The 19,507-nt window shown below is 39.9% G+C and overlaps 1 protein-coding gene across 1 annotated transcript in view; it reads left to right on the forward strand.

Moving 5' to 3' along the window:
• DSCAM (DS cell adhesion molecule) overlaps positions 1 to 19,507 on the forward strand; it is a 691,848-nt gene that overhangs the window by 615,721 nt on the left and 56,620 nt on the right. Inside the window, exons 21-22 of the mRNA XM_066259344.1 lie at positions 6,311 to 6,464; positions 9,724 to 9,841. Coding sequence (XP_066115441.1) covers positions 6,311 to 6,464; positions 9,724 to 9,841 — 272 coding nt within the window. The remainder of the gene's footprint in view (positions 1 to 6,310; positions 6,465 to 9,723; positions 9,842 to 19,507) is intronic.

The raw sequence follows: 19,507 nt of genomic DNA on the forward strand, positions 1-19,507 counted from the left end.
CCTGGGTCGTCGGCATCCCAGTCCGATGCTCTATCCACTGTGCCACTGCCTGGTCAAGCTGCCTCCCCGCTTTTAACTTTGGAAAAATAAAAAGAATAAATAAATAAAAATAAAAATTCACTGGGAATTAAGGGAAACTGTCCCGAGGCTATAATTGGTTAAAATGCTGGTGACATGCACTTTCAAGTTGGGAGAAACCTTGGCCTTGAGAATCCTAAGCCCAACTTTGGACTTTATGGAGCAGGAGAAAAGAGAAGCCAGCCCTAGAAATCTCATTTGGAACCTAATTTTGCAAGACAGCCTGCCCAATTTTGCAGAGAAATTGCCAATAAGTCTCCTGGCCTTGCAGTGGTGCTCATTCAGACCAGGCGGACAGCACAGTTCCTGTGGAGTGCATGCCCTGGCTGCTACTCCGAAGCCACAGTGTACAATGTCCTTTGGGTCGACCAGTTCTAATAGAGTCCAGCTTTGAAACCATCTCTTCTTTTTTATTTGGCCTGACACAGACTTGTGGGACTATTTAAGGAAATAAATTGGCTTCAAATATTTTTCAGTTAAGACAATGAAAATGGCTATTTTTCTTCCAATACTGCATTTTATGTGTATATTCTTTTTTATTACCAATAATAGCCTACCCAGTCTCACTAGTTTCTTTCTTCCATGTGATGAGTTATATGATGGTAAACTAGGTCTTTTTGAAGACTTTATTGAATAGGTGATAGCAGTCAAGTTAGTAAAGCACAGTCACAAACAGATAATGTGCATGGCAGAGGGTGGGACAAAGGAGAAGTGATAAGGCAAGATTGCAGGAAATGGAGATGATTCTGTTAGAAAGTGCCTGGGAAATCTAAGGCATGTCAGTTTGGCTTATTAGGCAGTTGCCCCTGATTTGAACAGTAGCATGGAGAGACTAGTTTCTTCCATGCTTTTTCTGGATATCAATTTAATTCACTAGCAATACATTATAACAATGACTTTTATTTTTGAAAGGCAGAAAAAGTAAAATATGTTATGATTAGAAGGTTTGTTTTTTTTAAATAGCCATGGTCATGTATAAAATAGCAACTACAGAGATCTCAGTAAAATGCAGAAGAAACCACCCAAATTGATTCATATAAAACAAATATTTTTAATGTACTATTTTTTCTATAAGTGCTGAATACCCATCTTATCCCTTTAGGAAGGTCTTTGTGCTATATTTTATCTGCTTTTAGAGATGAAAATAGTGAAATAAAATGAAAATAAATTGAATTAGTATATATATTACATAAGAATTTTAAAAACAGAGGCAAATTGTTTTTAATTGATCCGGTTAATGGCCCATTGTTAATGTCAACCAGGCCGTTTCTCTGCCACCAAACAGAAGTTTATATATTTTGAAAGAGCAATGTTGCCCAAGAATTAAAAGAATTATCCATTTTGTTTATTCTGCTTTAGGGGAGGTTTTTTAAAAAAAAAATCACTGCTGTGAGCATTCTATCTATGAAATCAGAGCATTTGAGGAGTTTTTTTTTTTACTGTGTTAATAATTAAATATAGTGCTTTTTAAAGTACCATAGTTCTTAGTAGAATTAGTTTTTTATTTAAAAAATTAATTAAGTTTTTATTAAAAAATTAATTGAATGTTTAAGTGGCATTTTTTTAATATCCATCAGACACACCGAATAATTTGATCTGAACAGCCTGCCCTCTACTTATTTTTTATTGTATTCAAATGATTTCTAGGTCATTATGAAACACATTTAATACCACAGACACTCCCTCAGTTCAACCCAGTTAGCAGCTAGTGGGTCCCGACTCTGCAGGGCTTTGACCTGGACCCTGTGGCTTCCTGGAGGGAGGGTGAGGAAGGACCACCCTTGGAGAGCCTGAATGCTGTGCAGCAGGGGAGAGATGGGAGGGGCACACAGGCTAGGACCCAAAGGAGAATGAATATAAGGATTGTAAGAGACACAAACAGAAGGCAGATAGGGCGCCCAAGGGAGGGGATTAGAGAAAGCTTACATGGCTCTACAAGTTCATCTGTTGTGCTAAATAGTGTGAGGGATTTGGAAATGAATTCAGCAGTTATTGGGGAAGCATCCAGTTTTATAGAAATTACTAAAGAGCCTCTAAAGCAGCTCATGCTGGCCAATTTTATGTCATATACTGGTTTAGGCATTAAAAGAGAAAGACTTCACCAAAACCACAAGGCAAAATAATTCTGGAATGAAAGCAATTCTGGAAGACACTGCCCCTGGGCTTTTCATGGGGTTACACTGAAGCACTAGAACCTTCCAGCGACCTTTCCATTCTTCTGAGTATACTGTCAAGTTCCTTAGAGATTCATGCCTCTATCCACCAGACCTAACACAATGAAACAGAAAGGCAGGCCACTTGAATGTGTGTTGTCTGGCTCAGGGATTGTAACACTTATACCATTAGATGCATTTTCCACACTGGGTACAATTTTTTTTATTAATTTTAATGGGGTGACATTGGTAAATCAGGGTACATATGTTCAGAGAAAACATCTCTAGGTTATTTTGACATTTGATTATGCTGCATTCCCATTGCCCAAAGTCCAATTGTCTTCCGTCACCTTCTAACTGATTTTCTTCATGCCCCTCCCTTCCCCTGACCCCCTCCCTCTCCTCCCTCTCCTCCCTCCCACCCTGTAACCCCCACACTCTTGTCCATGTCTCTGAGTCTCATTTTTATGTCCCACCTATGTATGGAATCATATAGTTCTTAGTTTTTTCTGATTTACTTATTTCACTCAGTATAATGTTATCAAGGTCCATCCATGTTGTTGTAAATGATCCGATGTCACCATTTCTTATGGCTAAGTAGTAATCCATAGTATATATGTACCAAAGCTTTTTAATCCACTTGTCCTCTGACGGACACTTGGGCTGTTTCCAGATCTTTGCTATTGTGAACAATGCTGCAAATGGGGCTGCATGTCTTCTTTTCAAACAGTGCTATGGTGTTCTTGGGGTATATTCCTAACAGTGGGATAGCTGGGTCAAAAGGCAGTTCGATTTTTAATTTTTTGAGGAATCTCCATACTGTTTTTCACAGTGGCTGCACCAGTCTGCATTCCCACCAGCAGTGCAGGAGGGTTCCCTTTTCTCCACATCTTCGCCAGCACTTACTCTGTGTTGTTTTGTTGATGAGCACCATTCTGACTGGTGTGAGGTGATATCTCATTGTGGTTTTAATGTGCATTTCTCTAATGATTAGTGATGAGCATTTTTTCATATGCCTATTGGCCATCTGTATGTCCTCTTTGGAGAAGTGTCTATTCATTTCTTTCACCCATTTTTGGATTGGATTGTTTGTCTTCCTGGTATTGAGTTTTACAAGTTCTTTATAAATTTTGGTTATTAACCCCTTATCAGATGCACTGTCAAATATATTCTCCCATTGTGTAGTTTATCTTTTTATTCTGTTCTTATTGTCTTTAGCTGTGCAAAAGCTTTTTAGTTTGATAAAGTCACACTGGGTACAATTTTAGGGAGGCAAATATGTTAGACATCTTATTTAAAAAAAGAAAAAGAAACTTAGTATAAATATTTTTAAAAATCAAACTCTTGAAATTTCCACTTATTTTTCTAGGCATGTTGCCACTATTAATCTTGTCCTCGATGAGAGAAATCCTGTTAGAAGAAAAATTCAAATGATTTCATTCCTAGAGTTTTAGCAGAAACATGTCAGAATCCTATCTTGCCTTATTTTAATTAAATCCTCCATTTGCCGAGCCATGATCATTTTTTGTTCTGTTGGGACAGAGACTTACCTTGTAATTTACACACTGGGGTTGAACTAAGTAAATACTTATGCTTTCTAACTCCACGACCATTAACGAGCTCTTGCTATTACTAAACCTGGAGCTAAGAGTCCTTACATGAATTTTCTCACCACAACCCAAAGTGGCGATGTGTGAGACAGGAAGTCTGGGCGCCTGGCGGTCTGTGCCTCTTATTGTGGAGCATCAGACATGGACCTCTGCGCTTCCGGCGGAGTTCTATTGGTGTGCTACCGAACAGTGAAAACCATGAACATCGTGTTTCTAAGTGCAGAATTAGTAATAGCTCCATAGATAGCCTGGATAATGTTTTATATTTTAAATATGTGTCTCAAACAGAACACCAAAGTCTTCCCTCCAGAACATTATGGATGGGTCCTGGTATGTTACATTGGCTAGTGGAAAAAACTCACTCTCTATTCTGTAATCTCTGATAGACCAAGAAATAAATAACTTGGCTGCCTCTTAGAACCATTTCCATTTAGAATGGCTAATTAATAAATGTTAGGTTATCTACAGGTTCTGATAGAATTAACATGTTTAAATACATTTTAGATGAGAAAGAACAGACTTTCTCTCGAGTGGTTAACAGGAATGTATGGTAGGCACAGGCTAATTGGTGACCCTGTCCACAGCTGTCCTGTCCACTTTATCATGCCAGGCAGAGAAGAATGAAAAGTGAGCTATGGGGCAGAATTCCCTATCAAGAACCATGACTCTGCAAGTCATATGCCTGGCACCAAAGCTTTCCTAACGTTGATTGGGTTTGTATTTCCTCAGATCATAAATTAACACTTAAATCTTCCTTTGAAACAAATGTTTAGCCCAATTATAATCATGCATTTCAGATTAATTCACATTTTGCACACAATAAAATCATCTGGAGGCCCTGGTCGGTATACTCAGTAGATAGAGCATTGACCTGGTGTGCAGATGTCCCAGGTTCAATCCCTGGTCAGGGCACACAAGTTAAAGAAGCAACTATTTGTTTCTCTTCCCCTCCCTCTGCTCCTTCTCTTCCACAGCCAGTGACTCAGTTGGTTCAAGCATTAGCCCCTGGTGCTGAGGATAGCTCAGTTGGTTTGAGCATCAGCCCCATATAGTTTCAAGTGGATCCAGGTCAAGGTGCACATGGGAGTCTGTCTCACTATCTCTCCTTGTCTCACTTAAAAAACAAAAATCTTCTAGAATAGTTAATATTCCTGTCAGCTCTGAAGATGATGAGCCTGGAGAGTTAAAGATCTACTAGAAGAAGATCAAATATTTAGGTATTTAAATGTTAGGAAAGGTTTTTTTCCCCTCCCCACAAATGTCTCCTTCTGCCGTATTTGATTCACTAATCCCTTAGAAACACTGAGCGTTTCCTTTTCTATATGCCACATTCTTTATCTTGTGGTGGTTGGGAGTCAAGTTCCACTTTGTTTCTTTCTATTCCTCCATGCTCATGTATCATGCCACAGTCTTTGGTGTATCCTCCTCACTGTAGTGTCAGGAGAAGCCTGGAAATAAAATTGATCTCTTCTTCTCATTGAGCATTCCCAGAATGTGGAAGGGAGTGTCACATAGTGAAATGTATGTAGAAATTAGCAAGTCAGCTGAAATGCAATTAGATCATTGTGTGGGAAAATCTTGTATCCAATAAATAGAAAATGAATAAAATCTAAATATAATCAATGCTTTATAGATCATACTAAAATACTGAGGAAATGTTTCATAAGAAAGTGATATGCATCCTCCCTCTTTCTCAGAATAAGCATTTTCAGCTGAACATTAAGGACAAGGATTTAATCTAATAGATTTGCTTTGCTACACTCAGTGACATATTTTTCCCATTTCACTCTTTTTTTTTACCTGTTGCCTTGTTAAAAGTGGTTTAATTCTGTACCCTTTATGGATAAGTGATGCTGTTTAGACTAGATGTTAGGTAATTTGCAGTGCACTCATCTACTAGAGAAATCACATGCCTAAGAGCATCCCTCTCGAAACATCCAGCCTTGCTCTCTCTTCTACAGGACCAATGTGTAAGCTCCCACTTGGTCTCTCAGTTCTGTCTCCTTGACTCAAGGAGCCCCTCCTGGGCTCCCCTCCCTGTGCCATGGCCTAGAATCTCTGCAATCGTATGCCTTGCCTCATTTGTCCCCCATAGTTCACAGACCACTGGCCTTAAATACCTCGTGTGCAAAGCCTTGGTAACTGGTGTTCTTTAGTTGTTTCTGGTAGGAGGGAAAACCTGTTTCCTGCTACTCTGTCTCAGCTAAAAACAGATGTGTGGTCTGTTCTCATAATTTAAGTAGTTAATTTAATTGCTCATCAGTGGCTGTCAAAGCTGCTTTATAGAGAAATGTAGACTATGGGGAGATAGATCTATATGTGGAGATAGCAAATCCAGCCTTTTAGAGAAGGATTAGTGGTGGGTTTTGTTTCTTATGATAGGTAATGTGTGACTAACCATTCTTCTAGGAAATTCCTATGTGCCTTTTACCTCCTTGAATGTGGGAACCTTTCTGTCTCCTCCCACAGGTGATCAGCGAGTTTGAAGCCTCTCCTGACTCATTTTCCTACAGAATCCCTAACCTGAGCCGGAACCGTCAGTACAGTGTCTGGGTGGTGGCTGTGACGTCAGCCGGGAGAGGCAATAGCAGTGAAGTCATCACAGTAGAGCCCTTGGCTAAAGGTATGCCACCAGAATCAGGACATGACTTCTCATTGCCATTTGGCTGTTTTTAAGTCTCTGTTCTATCTGAAATAAAGCTTACAGTGCCCTAAAAAAATCAAGTAAACCAGAATATTACATGTTATCACATTTCAGCCCAAGAAATAGTGTTGCTGCTAGCTGGCACTGGGCTTTTGTGAAAATCAGGAAAGAACCCTCCTAGAGGTGAACACAGCACTAAGGGTGAGTGGCTTTACAACTCAATGTGTCTTTGGGAAAATTAGAAAGAGGAGCCCCCACTCACCCCTTTGCGTAGGTGAAAACCAGGACATCACAGCTTCCCAAGGAAGTGCTACTTTCCTCAAAGTCAGGCATCACACTTCCTAAAGAGAAATGTCTGTATTTTGGTCTGTTGAATTTGGAACCTTACAACTATAAGGAAATCATGTGCTCTTCTCCTATTGATTGAATGCTATAAATAAAGACCTTAAGTAACAGTGGGAAGTCAGAGTCACCAAACGAAAAGTTCCTGTAAGTGAATATGATACCTTCACACTGAGATGATATACTGGTCCTGTAAAGCACATACTTGTAGGCACAGAATATTCTTATTCTACTTCTGTTCATTGCTGCCATCCTGTGTTAAGGATCTCCCTAAATTAACACTTATCCCGAGTAAATGTATTTATATCACAATCCCAGGCCAGTGGGACATGCCACCTGATTTTGGAATATAATTTATTACCAATAAGGCCCAGAGGTGCCTGAAAGAGAAATAAACATTTCAGGATTCCAGTGTCACCTCTATGAGCTCTTGTGCTTGTAACTGTGGTAGCTAAGACAGAGGCAGAGTGAAACAGTGAGAGGAAGATTCAGAGTAGTGTCACACTGTGAATACAGATATAAAATAATTGTATAGTTGATAGGAAAATTAATTAATGGATTTTTTTGGTTAGTTGTGTTTGGTTATTCTATCTAGCCACCCCTAACATTTAGAAAAGAAGGATCACCAATGCGCATAAGAACTGCTCTGTGGGGTCAGAAAGGAACTGTGACATCGATGTAAGATTAGTACTAGCTATATTTCTTCCCTATGTTTATGTATCCAAAGTTATACCTCCAGGCATAGCCAGAAATGTCCCAGCTAATGTAAGAGGATGTGATATAGTCAGAGGAGTCTCAACCGACAACTGGCTACTACCACAGGAATGAAATTTGTCTGGGGAGAATAAATGCCATGAGTCATTTAGTAAAAGTTTTTGAATGTCTATTGTATGTCAGGTGCTATGCTAGGGAAACACAGGCGCCTGACAGCAGAGACCAATATCCTAAAAGCTTCAGTGGCTCAATATAATAACACAGTCAGTCCAACACAGATATTTCTGGGCAGGTGGCTCTCCTGGGTGGCTCATTCCATGTGGTGATTCAGGGATCCAGGCCTCTTCCATCTTAGGATTTGAAATCATTCATAAATCCTGCACTTAAGTTTAGGGGTTCTAGCCAGCACATTAAAGAACTAAAATGGAGTAGAATGGAAGAGAGTCAAATAGTCTAAACTAGACTTGAAAAAAAGTAGACAATATCAGAATGCATCATACCCAGTAAATATTAATTTGTGGGACTTTCTCTTCACGCACACATGTGTCCCAATATGTGTGTAGCTTCAAGCTTTCAATGTAAAATATATATATTTCTCACAGTAGGAAGAGGGCTGTTTAAAAGCTTGAAAGCCCCTAACTTCTACTGGATTTCCCTAATCATTCCTGTTTTGCTTATAGAATATTCTTCATTCTATAAGAGGATGGCCTGATGGGTCTGAAAGGGAAATGCCAAATACCAAGGCTAGAAATCCGTCTAATGTTACCTGACCAGGGTATTTTTGTCGCCATGATGAAAAACCAGAGATTTCAATGACTCATAAAGTTGTCTCTGCCCTAGAATACTCCATTTAATGGTGAAGGGTGCCATCCACAAGCCATTTCTGAAGACCCTGCTCTAAGGAGGAAGAGCCTGAGTTTTCCCCTCTATCAGGGAACATTGCTTCAGGCACATTGTTACATTTTGCTGTAATATTTGCTGTGAAAACAGACCCAGCTTCGGAGTCCACTGGCATTTCCTCTCTCTGTCTCTCTCTTTCTCTCTGCTCTTGCCCACAGCATTTAGAACAAGAACTGGAGTTGTTTGGTAGCCAGCCCTTCAGGGCAAGGCTTGTGTTTTAGACCAGGATGACTCTATCATAAGTGGGCTCCAGGAGCCCCACCTTTCCTAGAATTCCAGAGCTTTCCTGGAAAGTCTGCTTCTTACACCCATTGGCCAGTCCAAACACTGAAACCCAAAATTGAGCAGGGGCCCCAACACTGTTTCCATCTTTAGGGGTTTAGAATTAGATTAGAGCCACATTCCACCTGCAGTCTCCACGTTCATGCATCTTGCTGGGCTGAGCTTCTGGAGGGAGCATCCCAGAGAGCTGTGTCCCAGTACAGCAAAGGTCAGGCAGACAGCATGGCTCCAGAAAATTGGTGTCATGGTACCTCAGTCACCTTTTGTGTCTCACTCAACAAGGTGGCACAGTAACCTGTCCATGCTGGGTCCACCTGGTCAGTAAGGAGGCCCCTGCTGCTACAGGTCCACCTTGGGCTTTTTCTTCTCTACCTCTGAGCCCTCCTGCTACTTTGGAATGGTGCCAGTGCCAGAGGCCCCTGGCAGTGCACCTGGTCAAGCACCTGAATCTCTGTCCTAAGCAAACTGTTGTAACTCAAGGGAGGCCACTTCTGAATACGTTTATTTTCCTTTACACTTGTGCTGAAGATCAGGTTGATATAATAAGGTTAGGAAAGTTGTTCCAGTCTTGCTCCTTCCTGTCTTATGTATCTTTATGTTTTGTATTGTCTGTTCTCTCTGATATTAAAAGTATATTTTAACGTGCACTTTTAGGTGTTGAGATAAATTGTTTAATAAAGTGTTTTGAAAAATAATTGGGTTCCTAGAAAACACAGCTTGGAGCTTCTGGGCTTATGAAGCCCCGAATATTTAATGTGGCTCCTCGTGTTTATTCAATGGAGGGGGGAAATTGCTACAATGGGAATTTCCAGCTATTTGTATGCTCTTACAATGAAAACCCCTTATCAAACCCTGAAGCCAGGGAACAGTGGTGACAGGTGGGATGTGAATGGCAGGACCACACCCCCTTTTTTGGATTGCTGTATTGGGGACAGCCATTTGACCTCTGTGCAGACAAGTCTTTGAACTGACTGGGCTTCTCCTCTGTTTGGTGCCCCAGCTCCAGCACGAATCCTGACCTTTAGCGGCACGGTTACTACTCCATGGATGAAAGACATCGCCTTGCCTTGTAAAGCTGTTGGGGACCCTTCTCCTGCAGTAAAATGGATGAAAGACAGGTAACCAGTAACCCAATGTATGCCTTTAGTGACACTCTGGCATTACAGCCAAGATACTGTGTTGGGTCTGGTAGTCTAATTTTATATTCATTTGCACTAGTGAAAACTAAGAAACCTACCAACTCTTCCCAGATAAAGTGGATGAGAGAGGGGAGCTGATTGGCCATATAAATACTCCATAAATTCAGAACCTTTCAAGTCACAAGAGAATGAGTGCAAGTAAAGGAGGCTAACTGACCCGATAGTCTTTTTTTATTTTTGAGAGTGAGTTTATTATAGTTGGAAAAAGAGCAACAAACGATAGGCTTAGGATAGAAGAAGCAACAGGAGAGGGCCTAGGCAAGCAGTTTTGGCTCTCTACAAATGTTATGGGAAAGAAGTGGGCCACACTGAACTGCATGAACTCACTGAGAAGTAGAAGTCATAGTAATAGAAAGTGAGCCAAGGCAGGGCTTCTGCTCATCACTGAAAAGTCAAAGAATAGGGGGCTTTGGAGACCAGCTGCTGCTGCCCACTGCTCCCCTGGTTGCAAGTCTCATAAGAACCTTTAGAGCAGACGTCCCCAAACTACGGCCCGCGGGCCTCATGTGGCCCCTTGAGGCCATTTATCTGCCCCCCCCCCCGCCGCACTTCCGGAAGGGGCACCTCTTTCATTGGTGGTCAGTGAGAGGAGCACTGTATGTGGCAGCCCTCCAACGGTCTGAGGGACAGTGAACTGGCCCCCTGTGTAAAAAGTTTGGGGATCCCTGCTTTAGAGTATAGGAGAAAGAGAGTAGAGATACATGCCTAAGGGAGCCAATATTCTTTGTGGAAGTTTTCTGTGCCTTATCACATAAATTTCTCATATAACTGAGATGAATGTACCCAAGGTTCTTTTTATTTCTTTTCTTTTTATTTTTCTTAAGTGAAAAGTGGGGAGGCAGAGACAGACTCCTGCATGTGCCCCAACCAGGATTCATCCGGCAAGCTCCCTCTCTATGGGGTGATATTTTGCCCATCTGGAGCCATTGCTCCGTTGCTTGGCAACCGAACTATTTTAGTGGTTGAGGTGAGGCCATGGAGCCATCCACAGCACCTGGGGCCAACTTGCTCCAACTGAGCCATGGCTGTGGGAGGAGAAGAGAGAGATAAAGTGACAAAAGGGAGAAAAGGAGGGCTGGAGAAGTAGATGGTCACTTCTGTGTGCCCTGACTTGGAATTGAACCCAGGAAATCCACATGCTGGGCTGATACTCTATCACTGAGCTAACCAGCCAGGACTCCAACATTCTATAAGACTTAGCACTCATCTCTTCTTCTACCAAGATGGAGTTAGGATCAATAACCCTAACTCCAATTCTCTTAGAAATAACTGTAAGAAGTGGAATGCATTAAGACTTTGCTAATGTAAAATCTGGTTTCCCATTCTCAATAGTAACTTTTAAAATAACAGCAGTGAAGCCAGAAGGGAGAAAGTGGGTGAGATATATTGTGTCTGTGTAACTGGTTAAAGTGCTTTATCTCTATTCAGAGGAAGAAATTAGGATATTAAGGGTGGAGAATTCCCAGTTGAATGAAGAGTTTAATATAAAATGGATTCACAAGAGTACCTATTCTTTTTTTTTTTTTAATAAATTTTTATTAATGGTAATGGGATGACATTAATAAATCAGGGTACATATATTCAAAGAAAACATGTCTAGGTTATTTTGTCATTAAATTATGTTGCATACCCCTCGCCCAAAGTCAGATTGTCCTCCGCCACCCTCTACGTAGTTCTCTATGCCCCTCCCCCTCCCCCTAACTCTCTCCCTCCCTCCCTCCCATGTCCTCCCTCCCCCCACCCCTGGTAACCACCACACTCTTGTCCATGTCTCTTAGTCTCGTTTTTATGTTCCACCAATGTATGGAATCATGTAGTTCTTGTTTTTTTCTGATTTACTTATTTCACTCTGTATAATGTTATCAAGATCCCACCATTTTGCTGTAAATGATCTGATGTCATCATTTCTTATGGCTGAGTAGTATTCCATAGTGTATATGTGCCACATCTTCTTTATCCAGTCTTCTATTGAAGGGCTTTTTGGTTGTTTCCATGTCTTGGCCACTGTGAACAGTGCTGCAATGAAATGGGGCTACATGTGTCTTCACGTATCAATGTTTCTGAGGTTTTGGGGTATATACCCAGTAGAGGGATTGCTGGGTCATAAGGTAGTTCTATTTGCAGTTTTTTGAGGAACCACCATACTTTCCTCCATAATGGTTGTACTACTTTACAGTCCCACCAACAGTGAATGAGGGTTCCTTTTTCTCCACAGCCTCTCCAACATTTGCTATTACCCGTCTTGTTGATAATAGCTAATCTAACAGGAGTGAGGTGGTATCTCATTGTAGTTTTGATTTGCATTTCTCTAATAACTAATGAAGCTGAGCATCTTTTCATATATCTGTTGGCCATTTGTAACAGAACAGAGAAGTGTCTGTTCATGTCCTCTTTCCATTTTTTTATGGGATTGTTTGTTTGTTTGTTGTTGAGTTTTATGAGTTCTTTGTAAATTTTGGATATTAGGCCCTTATCTGAGCTGTTGTTTGAAAATATCATTTCCCATTTAGTTGGCTGTCTGTTTATTTTGATATCAGTTTCTCTTGCTGAGCAAAAACTTTTTATTCTGATGTAGTCCCATTCATTTATCTTTGCCTTCACTTCTCTTGCCATTGGAGTCAAGTTCATAAAATGTTCTTTAAAAGCCAGGTCCATGAGTTTAGTACCTATGTCTTCTTCTATGTACTTTATTGTTTCAGGTCTTATATTTAGGTCTTTGATCCATTTTGAATTAATTTTAGTACACGGGGACAGGCTGTAGTCAAGTTTCATTCTTTTGCATGTGGCTTTCCAGTTTCCCAACACCATTTGTTGAAGAGGCTTTCTTTTCTCCATTGTGTGTTGTTGGCCCCTTTATCAAAGATTATTTGACCATATATATGTGGTTTTATTTCTGGGCTTTCTATTCTGTTCCATTGGTCTGAGTGTCTATTTTTCTGCCAATACCATGCTGTTTTGATTATCGTGGCCCTATAATATAGTTTAAAGTCAGGTATTGTAATGCCCCCAGCTTCATTCTTTTTCCTTAGGATTCTTTTGGCTATTCGGGGTTTTTTATAGTTCCATATAAATCTGATGATTTTTTGTTCCATTTCTTTAAAAAATCTCATAGGAATTTTGATGGGAATTGCATTAAATTTATATATTGCTTTGGGTAATATGGCCATTTTAATTATATTTATTCTTCCTATCCAAGAACAAGGAATATTTTTCCATCTCATTGTGTCTTTTTCGATTTCTCTTAATAATGCCTTGTAGTTTTCGTTATATAGGTCCTTTACATTCTTTGTTATGTTTATTCCTAGGTATTTTATTTTTTTTGTTGCAATCGTGAAGGGGATTATTTTTTTGAGTTCGTTTTCTAATATTTTATTGTTGGCATATAGAAAGGCTATGGACTTTTGTATGTTAATTTTGTATCCTGCGACCTTACTGTATTGGTTTATTGTTTCTAATAATCTTTTTGTGGAGTCCTTCGGGTTTTCGATGTATAGGATCATATCATCAGCAAAAAGTGATAGCTTTACTTCTTCTTTTCCGATATGGATGCCTTTTATTTCTTTGTCTTGTCTGATTGCTCTGGCCAGAACTTCTAGCACCACGTTAAATAAGAGTGGAGAGAGTGGACAACCCTGTCTTGTTCCTGATTTAAGGTAGAAAGTCCTCAGTTTTATGCCGTTTAATAGGATGTTGGCTGATGGTTTATCATATATGGCCTTTATCATGTTGAGATATTTTCCTTCTATACCCATTTTGTTGAGAGTCTTAAACATAAAATTGTGTTGTATTTTATCAAAAGCCTTTTCTGCATCTATTGATAAGATCATGTGGTTTTTGTTCTTTGTTTTGTTGATATGGTGTATTACGTTAACCGTTTTGCGTATGTTGAACCATCCTTGAGATTCTGGGATGAATCCCACTTGATCATGATGTATTATTTTTTTAATATGTTGTTGTATTTGGTTTGCCAGTATTTTGTTTAGTATTTTAGCATCTGTATTCATTAGAGATATTGGTCTGTAGTTTTCTTTCTTTGTGCCATCCTTGCCAGGTTTTGGTATGAGGGTTATGTTGGCCTCATAAAATGTGTTTGGAAGTATTGCTTCTTCTTCAACTTTTTGGAAGACTTTGAGTAGAATAGGAACCAAGTCTTCTTTGAATGTTTGATAGAATTCACTAGTATAACCGTCTGGGCCTGGACTTTTATTTTTGGGGAGGTTTTTAATAGTTTTTTCTATTTCCTCCCTTTTGATTGGTCTGTTTAGGCTTTCTGCTTCTTCATGACTCAGTCTAGGAAGGTTGTATTGTTCTAGGAATTTATCCATTTCTTCTAGATTGTTGTATTTGGTGGCATATAATTTTTCATAGTATTCCACAATAATTCTTTGTATATCTATGATGTCTGTGGTGATCTCTCCTCTTTCATTTTGGATTTTATTTATTTGAGTCCTGTGCCTTTTTTCCTTGGTGAGTCTTGCCAAGGGTTTGTCGATTTTGTTGATTTTTTCAAAGAACCAGCTCCTTGTTTTATTGATTTTTTCTATAGTTTTTCTGTTCTCTATTTCATTTATTTCTGCTCTGATTTTTATTATCTCCTTTCTTCGGCTGGTTTTGGGTTGTCTTTGTTCTTCTTTTTCTAGTTCCTTAAGGTGTGAAGTTAAGTGGTTTACTTCGGCTCTCTCTTGTTTGTTCATATAGGCCTGAAGTGATATGAACTTTCATCTTATTACTGCTTTTGCTGCATCCCAGAGATTCTGATATGTTGTATTTTCATATTCATTTGTCTGTATATATCTTTTGATCTCTGTGCTTATTTCTTCTTTGACCCATTCATTTTTTAGAAGTATGTTGTTTAGTTTCCACATTTTTGTGGGGTTTTCCCCCTCTTTTTTGCAGTTGAATTCTAGTTTCAAGGCTTTATGATCAGAAAATATGCTTGGTACAATTTCAATTTTTCTAAATTTGCTGATATTGTCTTTGTGACCCAACATATGGTCAATTCTTGAGAATGTTCCGTGTACACTAGAGAAAAATGTATACTCTGTCGCTTTGGGATGAAGTGTCCTGTAGATGTCTATCATATCCAGGTGTTCTAGTATTTCATTTAAGGCCACTATATCTTTATTGATTCTCTGTTTGGATGACCAATCTAGAGCCGTCAGCGGTGTATTGAGGTCTCCAAGTAAGATTGTATTTTTGTTTTTGTTTTAAGGTCAATAAGTAGCTGTCTTATATATTTTGGTGCTCCTTGGTTTGGTGCATATATATTAAGGATTGTTATGTCTTCTTGATTCAACTTCCCCTTAATCATTATGAAATGACCATTTTTGTCTCTGAGTACTTTTTCTGTCTTGTAGTCAGCATTATTAGATATGAGTATTGCTACACCTGCTTTTTTTGGGGGTGTTGTTTGCTTGGAGTATTGTTTTCCAGCCTTTCACTTTGAATTTGTTTTTATCCTTGTTGCTTAGATGTGTTTCTTGTAGGCAGCATATAGTTGGATTTTCTTTTTTAATCCATTCTGCTACTCTGTGTCTTTTTATTGGTAAGTTTAATCCATTTACATTTAGTGTAATTATTGACACTTGTGGGTTCCCTACTGCCATTTTATAAATTGCTTTCTGTTAATTTTGTATCTTGTTTGATTCTTCTCTTTTGTTTTTCTATCATTTGTTTTTGTTTGTTTGTGTTCCATACTTCTTTCCTCTGTTGCTATCTTTTTTAAGTCAAGTGTTTTTGTGGTGGTTTTTTCAAGGGTGGTTACCATTAAGTAATGAAAAGGGTACCTACCATATTCATTGTAGTACCCTATCTTATGAGTATTTCTGCACTTCATCGTCCTTTGCTACTGTTAATCTACATCCTCTCCCCCCTTTTTTTCCTTTGTTGTCACAGTTTAAGTTTGGTTTTATTGTGTTCTTGGTGGAGCTGTTACTTGTGGTGTTGTTTTCTTTTGTTCTTTGAATCTGGTTGGAAAACCCCCTTTAGTATATCCTGGAGTGGGGGCTTTCTGCTGATAAATTCTCTCATCTTTTCTGTATTTGTGAATGTTTTTATATCTCCTTCATACTTGAAGGATAGCTTTGATGGGTATAGTATTCTTGGCTGAAAGTTCCTCTCTTTCAGGGCTTTAAATATTGGGGTCCACTCTCTTCTAGCTTGTAGAGTTTCTGCTGAGAAATCTGATGATAATCTAATAGGCCTTCCTTTATATGTTGTACTCTTCTTTTCCCTGGCTGCCTTGAGAATTTTTTCTTTGTCATTGGTTTGTGTCATCTTTATTATGATGTGCCTTGGAGTGGGTTTGTTGGGGTTAAGAAAACTCGGTGTTCTGTTTGCTTCTTGAATTTGAGGCTTTAGTTCTTTCCACAGGCTTGGGAAGTTCTTGTCTATTATTTGTTTGAGTATATTCTCCATTCCATTTTCTTTCTCTTCTCCCTCTGATATACCTATTATTCTTATGTTATTCTTTCTGATGGAGTCAGATAATTCTTGTAGGGCTTTCTCGTTTTTTATTATTTTTGAGTCTCTTTCTTCTTCTCTCTGTTGTGCCTCAAGTTGTTTGTCTTCTATTTCACTAATCCTATCTTCTATCTGGGCTGTTCTGTTAGCTAAGCTTGTTACCTCGTTTTTCAGCTCATGAATTGAGTTTTTCATTTCTGTTTGATTTGTTTTTATAGTTTCAATTTCCTTGGTAATATATTCTTTGTGTTCATTGAGTTGTTTTCTGATCTCCCTAAATTGCCTTTCTGTGTTTTCTTGTATATCTCTGAGTATTTTTAAGATTTCTATTTTAAATTCTCTGTCATTTAGCTCCAAGGCTTCCAATATGTTAAGTCTTTTCTCCATAGATTTTTCCACATCTATTTGTGTTACCTCTCTTTCTTTTGTATCCATAATATTCAATTTCCTCTTTCTTATTGGCATCTGAGGGTGGTCTTGTTGATAGCACTAATTAGAATTAATAAAGAGTAAAAAGTAAAAAAAAAAAGAAAAAAAAAGGTAAAACACCCCACAAAAAAAACCAGTAATAATTTATTATTTCTCCCTTTTTTCTTTCTTCTCTTTCCCTCCTCTCCCCTCCTCAGGGAAATATCGTGATGACCTGTGAATTATATCATGCTAAATGGAACAAAAACTGCCTATAATGGAGGGCCTGATTTGGGGTGAAGAGTTCAAGGGGCAAAAAAAGGGAGTAGGGACCTACTAAATGCAAAAAAAAAAAAAAAAAGAAGAAGAAAATCTTAGACAAGCATAAGATGATTTGCTTGTAAGTGATGGTCGACTAAGAGATATAATGAGAGGGATAAGAGGGAACCAGAATAAAGGAGAGAAAAAAAAGAATAATAAAGAAGAAAAAAATAAAAATAATAGGTAAAAATCTGTTGTATTAAGTGGAGCGAAGACTAAATACAATGGAGACCTTGGGTTGGGAGGAATGCTAGTGAGTTAAAAAGCAATGTAAAAAGTACCCAAAATGCCACAAAAATAAACAAAACAAACAAACAAAAAAAAAGCGAAAAAGAAAAATAAAACCAAAAAAATCCCTTGAGTCCCAAATTAACTAATTTGTTCGTGATTGAGGATTAAATGGGAGGAAAAGTAAAACGAGAAAAGAAAAAACGAATAAAAAGGAAAAAATAAGAAGAAGAGAAAAACGAAGGAAGAAAAAAAAAGGAAGAGAAAAAAACAAAATAAAGCAAAACAAAAAAAAACAAAAGAGGAGAGAGTGAGAGTTAAGTGTTTTGGAGTATAACCTTAAAGGAGGGTGAGGATGAAGAAAAGAAATAAAATGTAACACTCATGGGTAGTGTAGTTCAAGAAAAGGGAAGCATAAGATGGGCAGAGAATAAAAAGACCGAGGTGGAGGAAATAGAAATAATAATAATAAAGGCAATAAGATAAAAGAAACAAACAACAAGAAAAAAAAGTTAGTGGAACAAGTTGTAAAGTCTGTGGATTTTTCTTGATTTTGAGAGGTTAACTTCTTCCTTTTTCTTTTCTCTCCCTCTTCCTGGTCGGTGACTCTGTACCCCAGGCTCTGCCCCTGTGTCACACTTAGGTAGGGATTTGCAGTTGATGGGATTCTATGGCAATGTCATATAATTGGCTTTAGTCTTGCTGGTAGTCAAGGCTTTTTGGCGTTTGCAGGGTCCAACGATGAGAGAGTTTGCTTTCCTGGATTCTCTCTCCTAGTCCCCCCTTCCTGAATTAGCAGCCTGGTGATCCAGCTATAAGGCTGCTACTGCTTCTGCCTGGGGAGTAAGAGGCTCAAAGAGCTAGGAAATCCCCACTCTATCCCCACTCAGCGCAAGGCTTTGGGAAAGGCTCTGGCAGTCAGAGCCTCCAGTGTAATCAGGCGGGGGTGGGAGTCAATTGTTGTCAAGGTGACTGTTCAGTGCCTAGCATTCTGTTGGACCACTCAACCCAGGCTTTCCACACTTTGTAGCCTGCTTTGGCTGGGAAGAAGAGGCACTAGTCTCTGCTTGCGACTAGTGTAGTATAGATCTTATTATCTGCCAAGTCCCTCTTGTTAGTGTTTATCCCTGAATATGGAGGCTCTATCAATCAGAAGTTGCCCCCGCCCCTTTAGCGAGAGGCACTAAAAAATATCACGCCTCTTGTCTTGGATCGCTGAACTGAGAGAGATCTTATCAATTAGAGCCCTTGGGTGCGCAGATTTCATGGGTTAAGCTAATTTCAGTGATTGGGTCGCAGCTGTGCTCCCGAAGGTATTTCAGGCTGCCTGCGCGCCCCTCCCCCAACGCTTGATTGTTAGCTTGAATGGCTGGGTGAGGTGCCCTGCCCACGGAGAGAATCTCCAAGTAGGGAAGACCTCCCTGGCGCCTCTCCCACTCGCCCCGCCGCTGGCGGCTGGGGCGCACTGGCCGCAGGATAATGGGGCACCCTGGGTGTGCGGGCCAGTAGGGCGCTCTGGGCACGTGGGATGCCCAGGGCACGCGCGCGAATGGGGTGCTCCAGGCACCGGTGGCTGGGGACTCTCACTCGCAGTGCGCGGGCCGCTGGGAACATTAGTGGTGCTCGCTCTACAACCTGACCGGGCGCGCGCCGGCGGCTGCTCGCCGCTCCCGAGTGTGGGCCAACTCACCACAGGCGCACTCTCTCCGTGGCTTGAATGAACGTCCCTGTGGTAGTTAGCTTCCTCCACACCCTCGTCTCTCAGATTCAAGTGATAACAGTCCTTTCGCTTTCAGTGTGTGTGGAACTCCGGAATGCTCTGAGGATAAATTTTTCTGTTTCTAGTTGATAAATTTGTTGTGATTTTGGGGAGATCTGTCGGTCGCGCTGCTCACGGTGCCATTTCCGTGACGTCACTCAGAGTACCTATTCTGAAATAAAAGCACTTAAAAGGCAAACTATTGAAATAATGGTCTTGGTCCAATGCCCACTTTTCTCATCTCTCTCAAAGTCTGTTAATCTGAGGGAAGAATGTAAGCTCCCAAGGTCAGGTGGCATTCTGCCCGAGGTAGGGATGGCCCACATGACTGGACAGTCACCACAGTGGCCTCGGTTACAATGGCAAGGGAACCATCCTCATAGTAGGGTCAACTCATCATCCCTTTG

Source organism: Saccopteryx bilineata, chromosome 2 (genome assembly GCF_036850765.1).
Source record: "Saccopteryx bilineata isolate mSacBil1 chromosome 2, mSacBil1_pri_phased_curated, whole genome shotgun sequence".
Lineage (NCBI taxonomy): Eukaryota > Metazoa > Chordata > Mammalia > Chiroptera > Emballonuridae > Saccopteryx > Saccopteryx bilineata.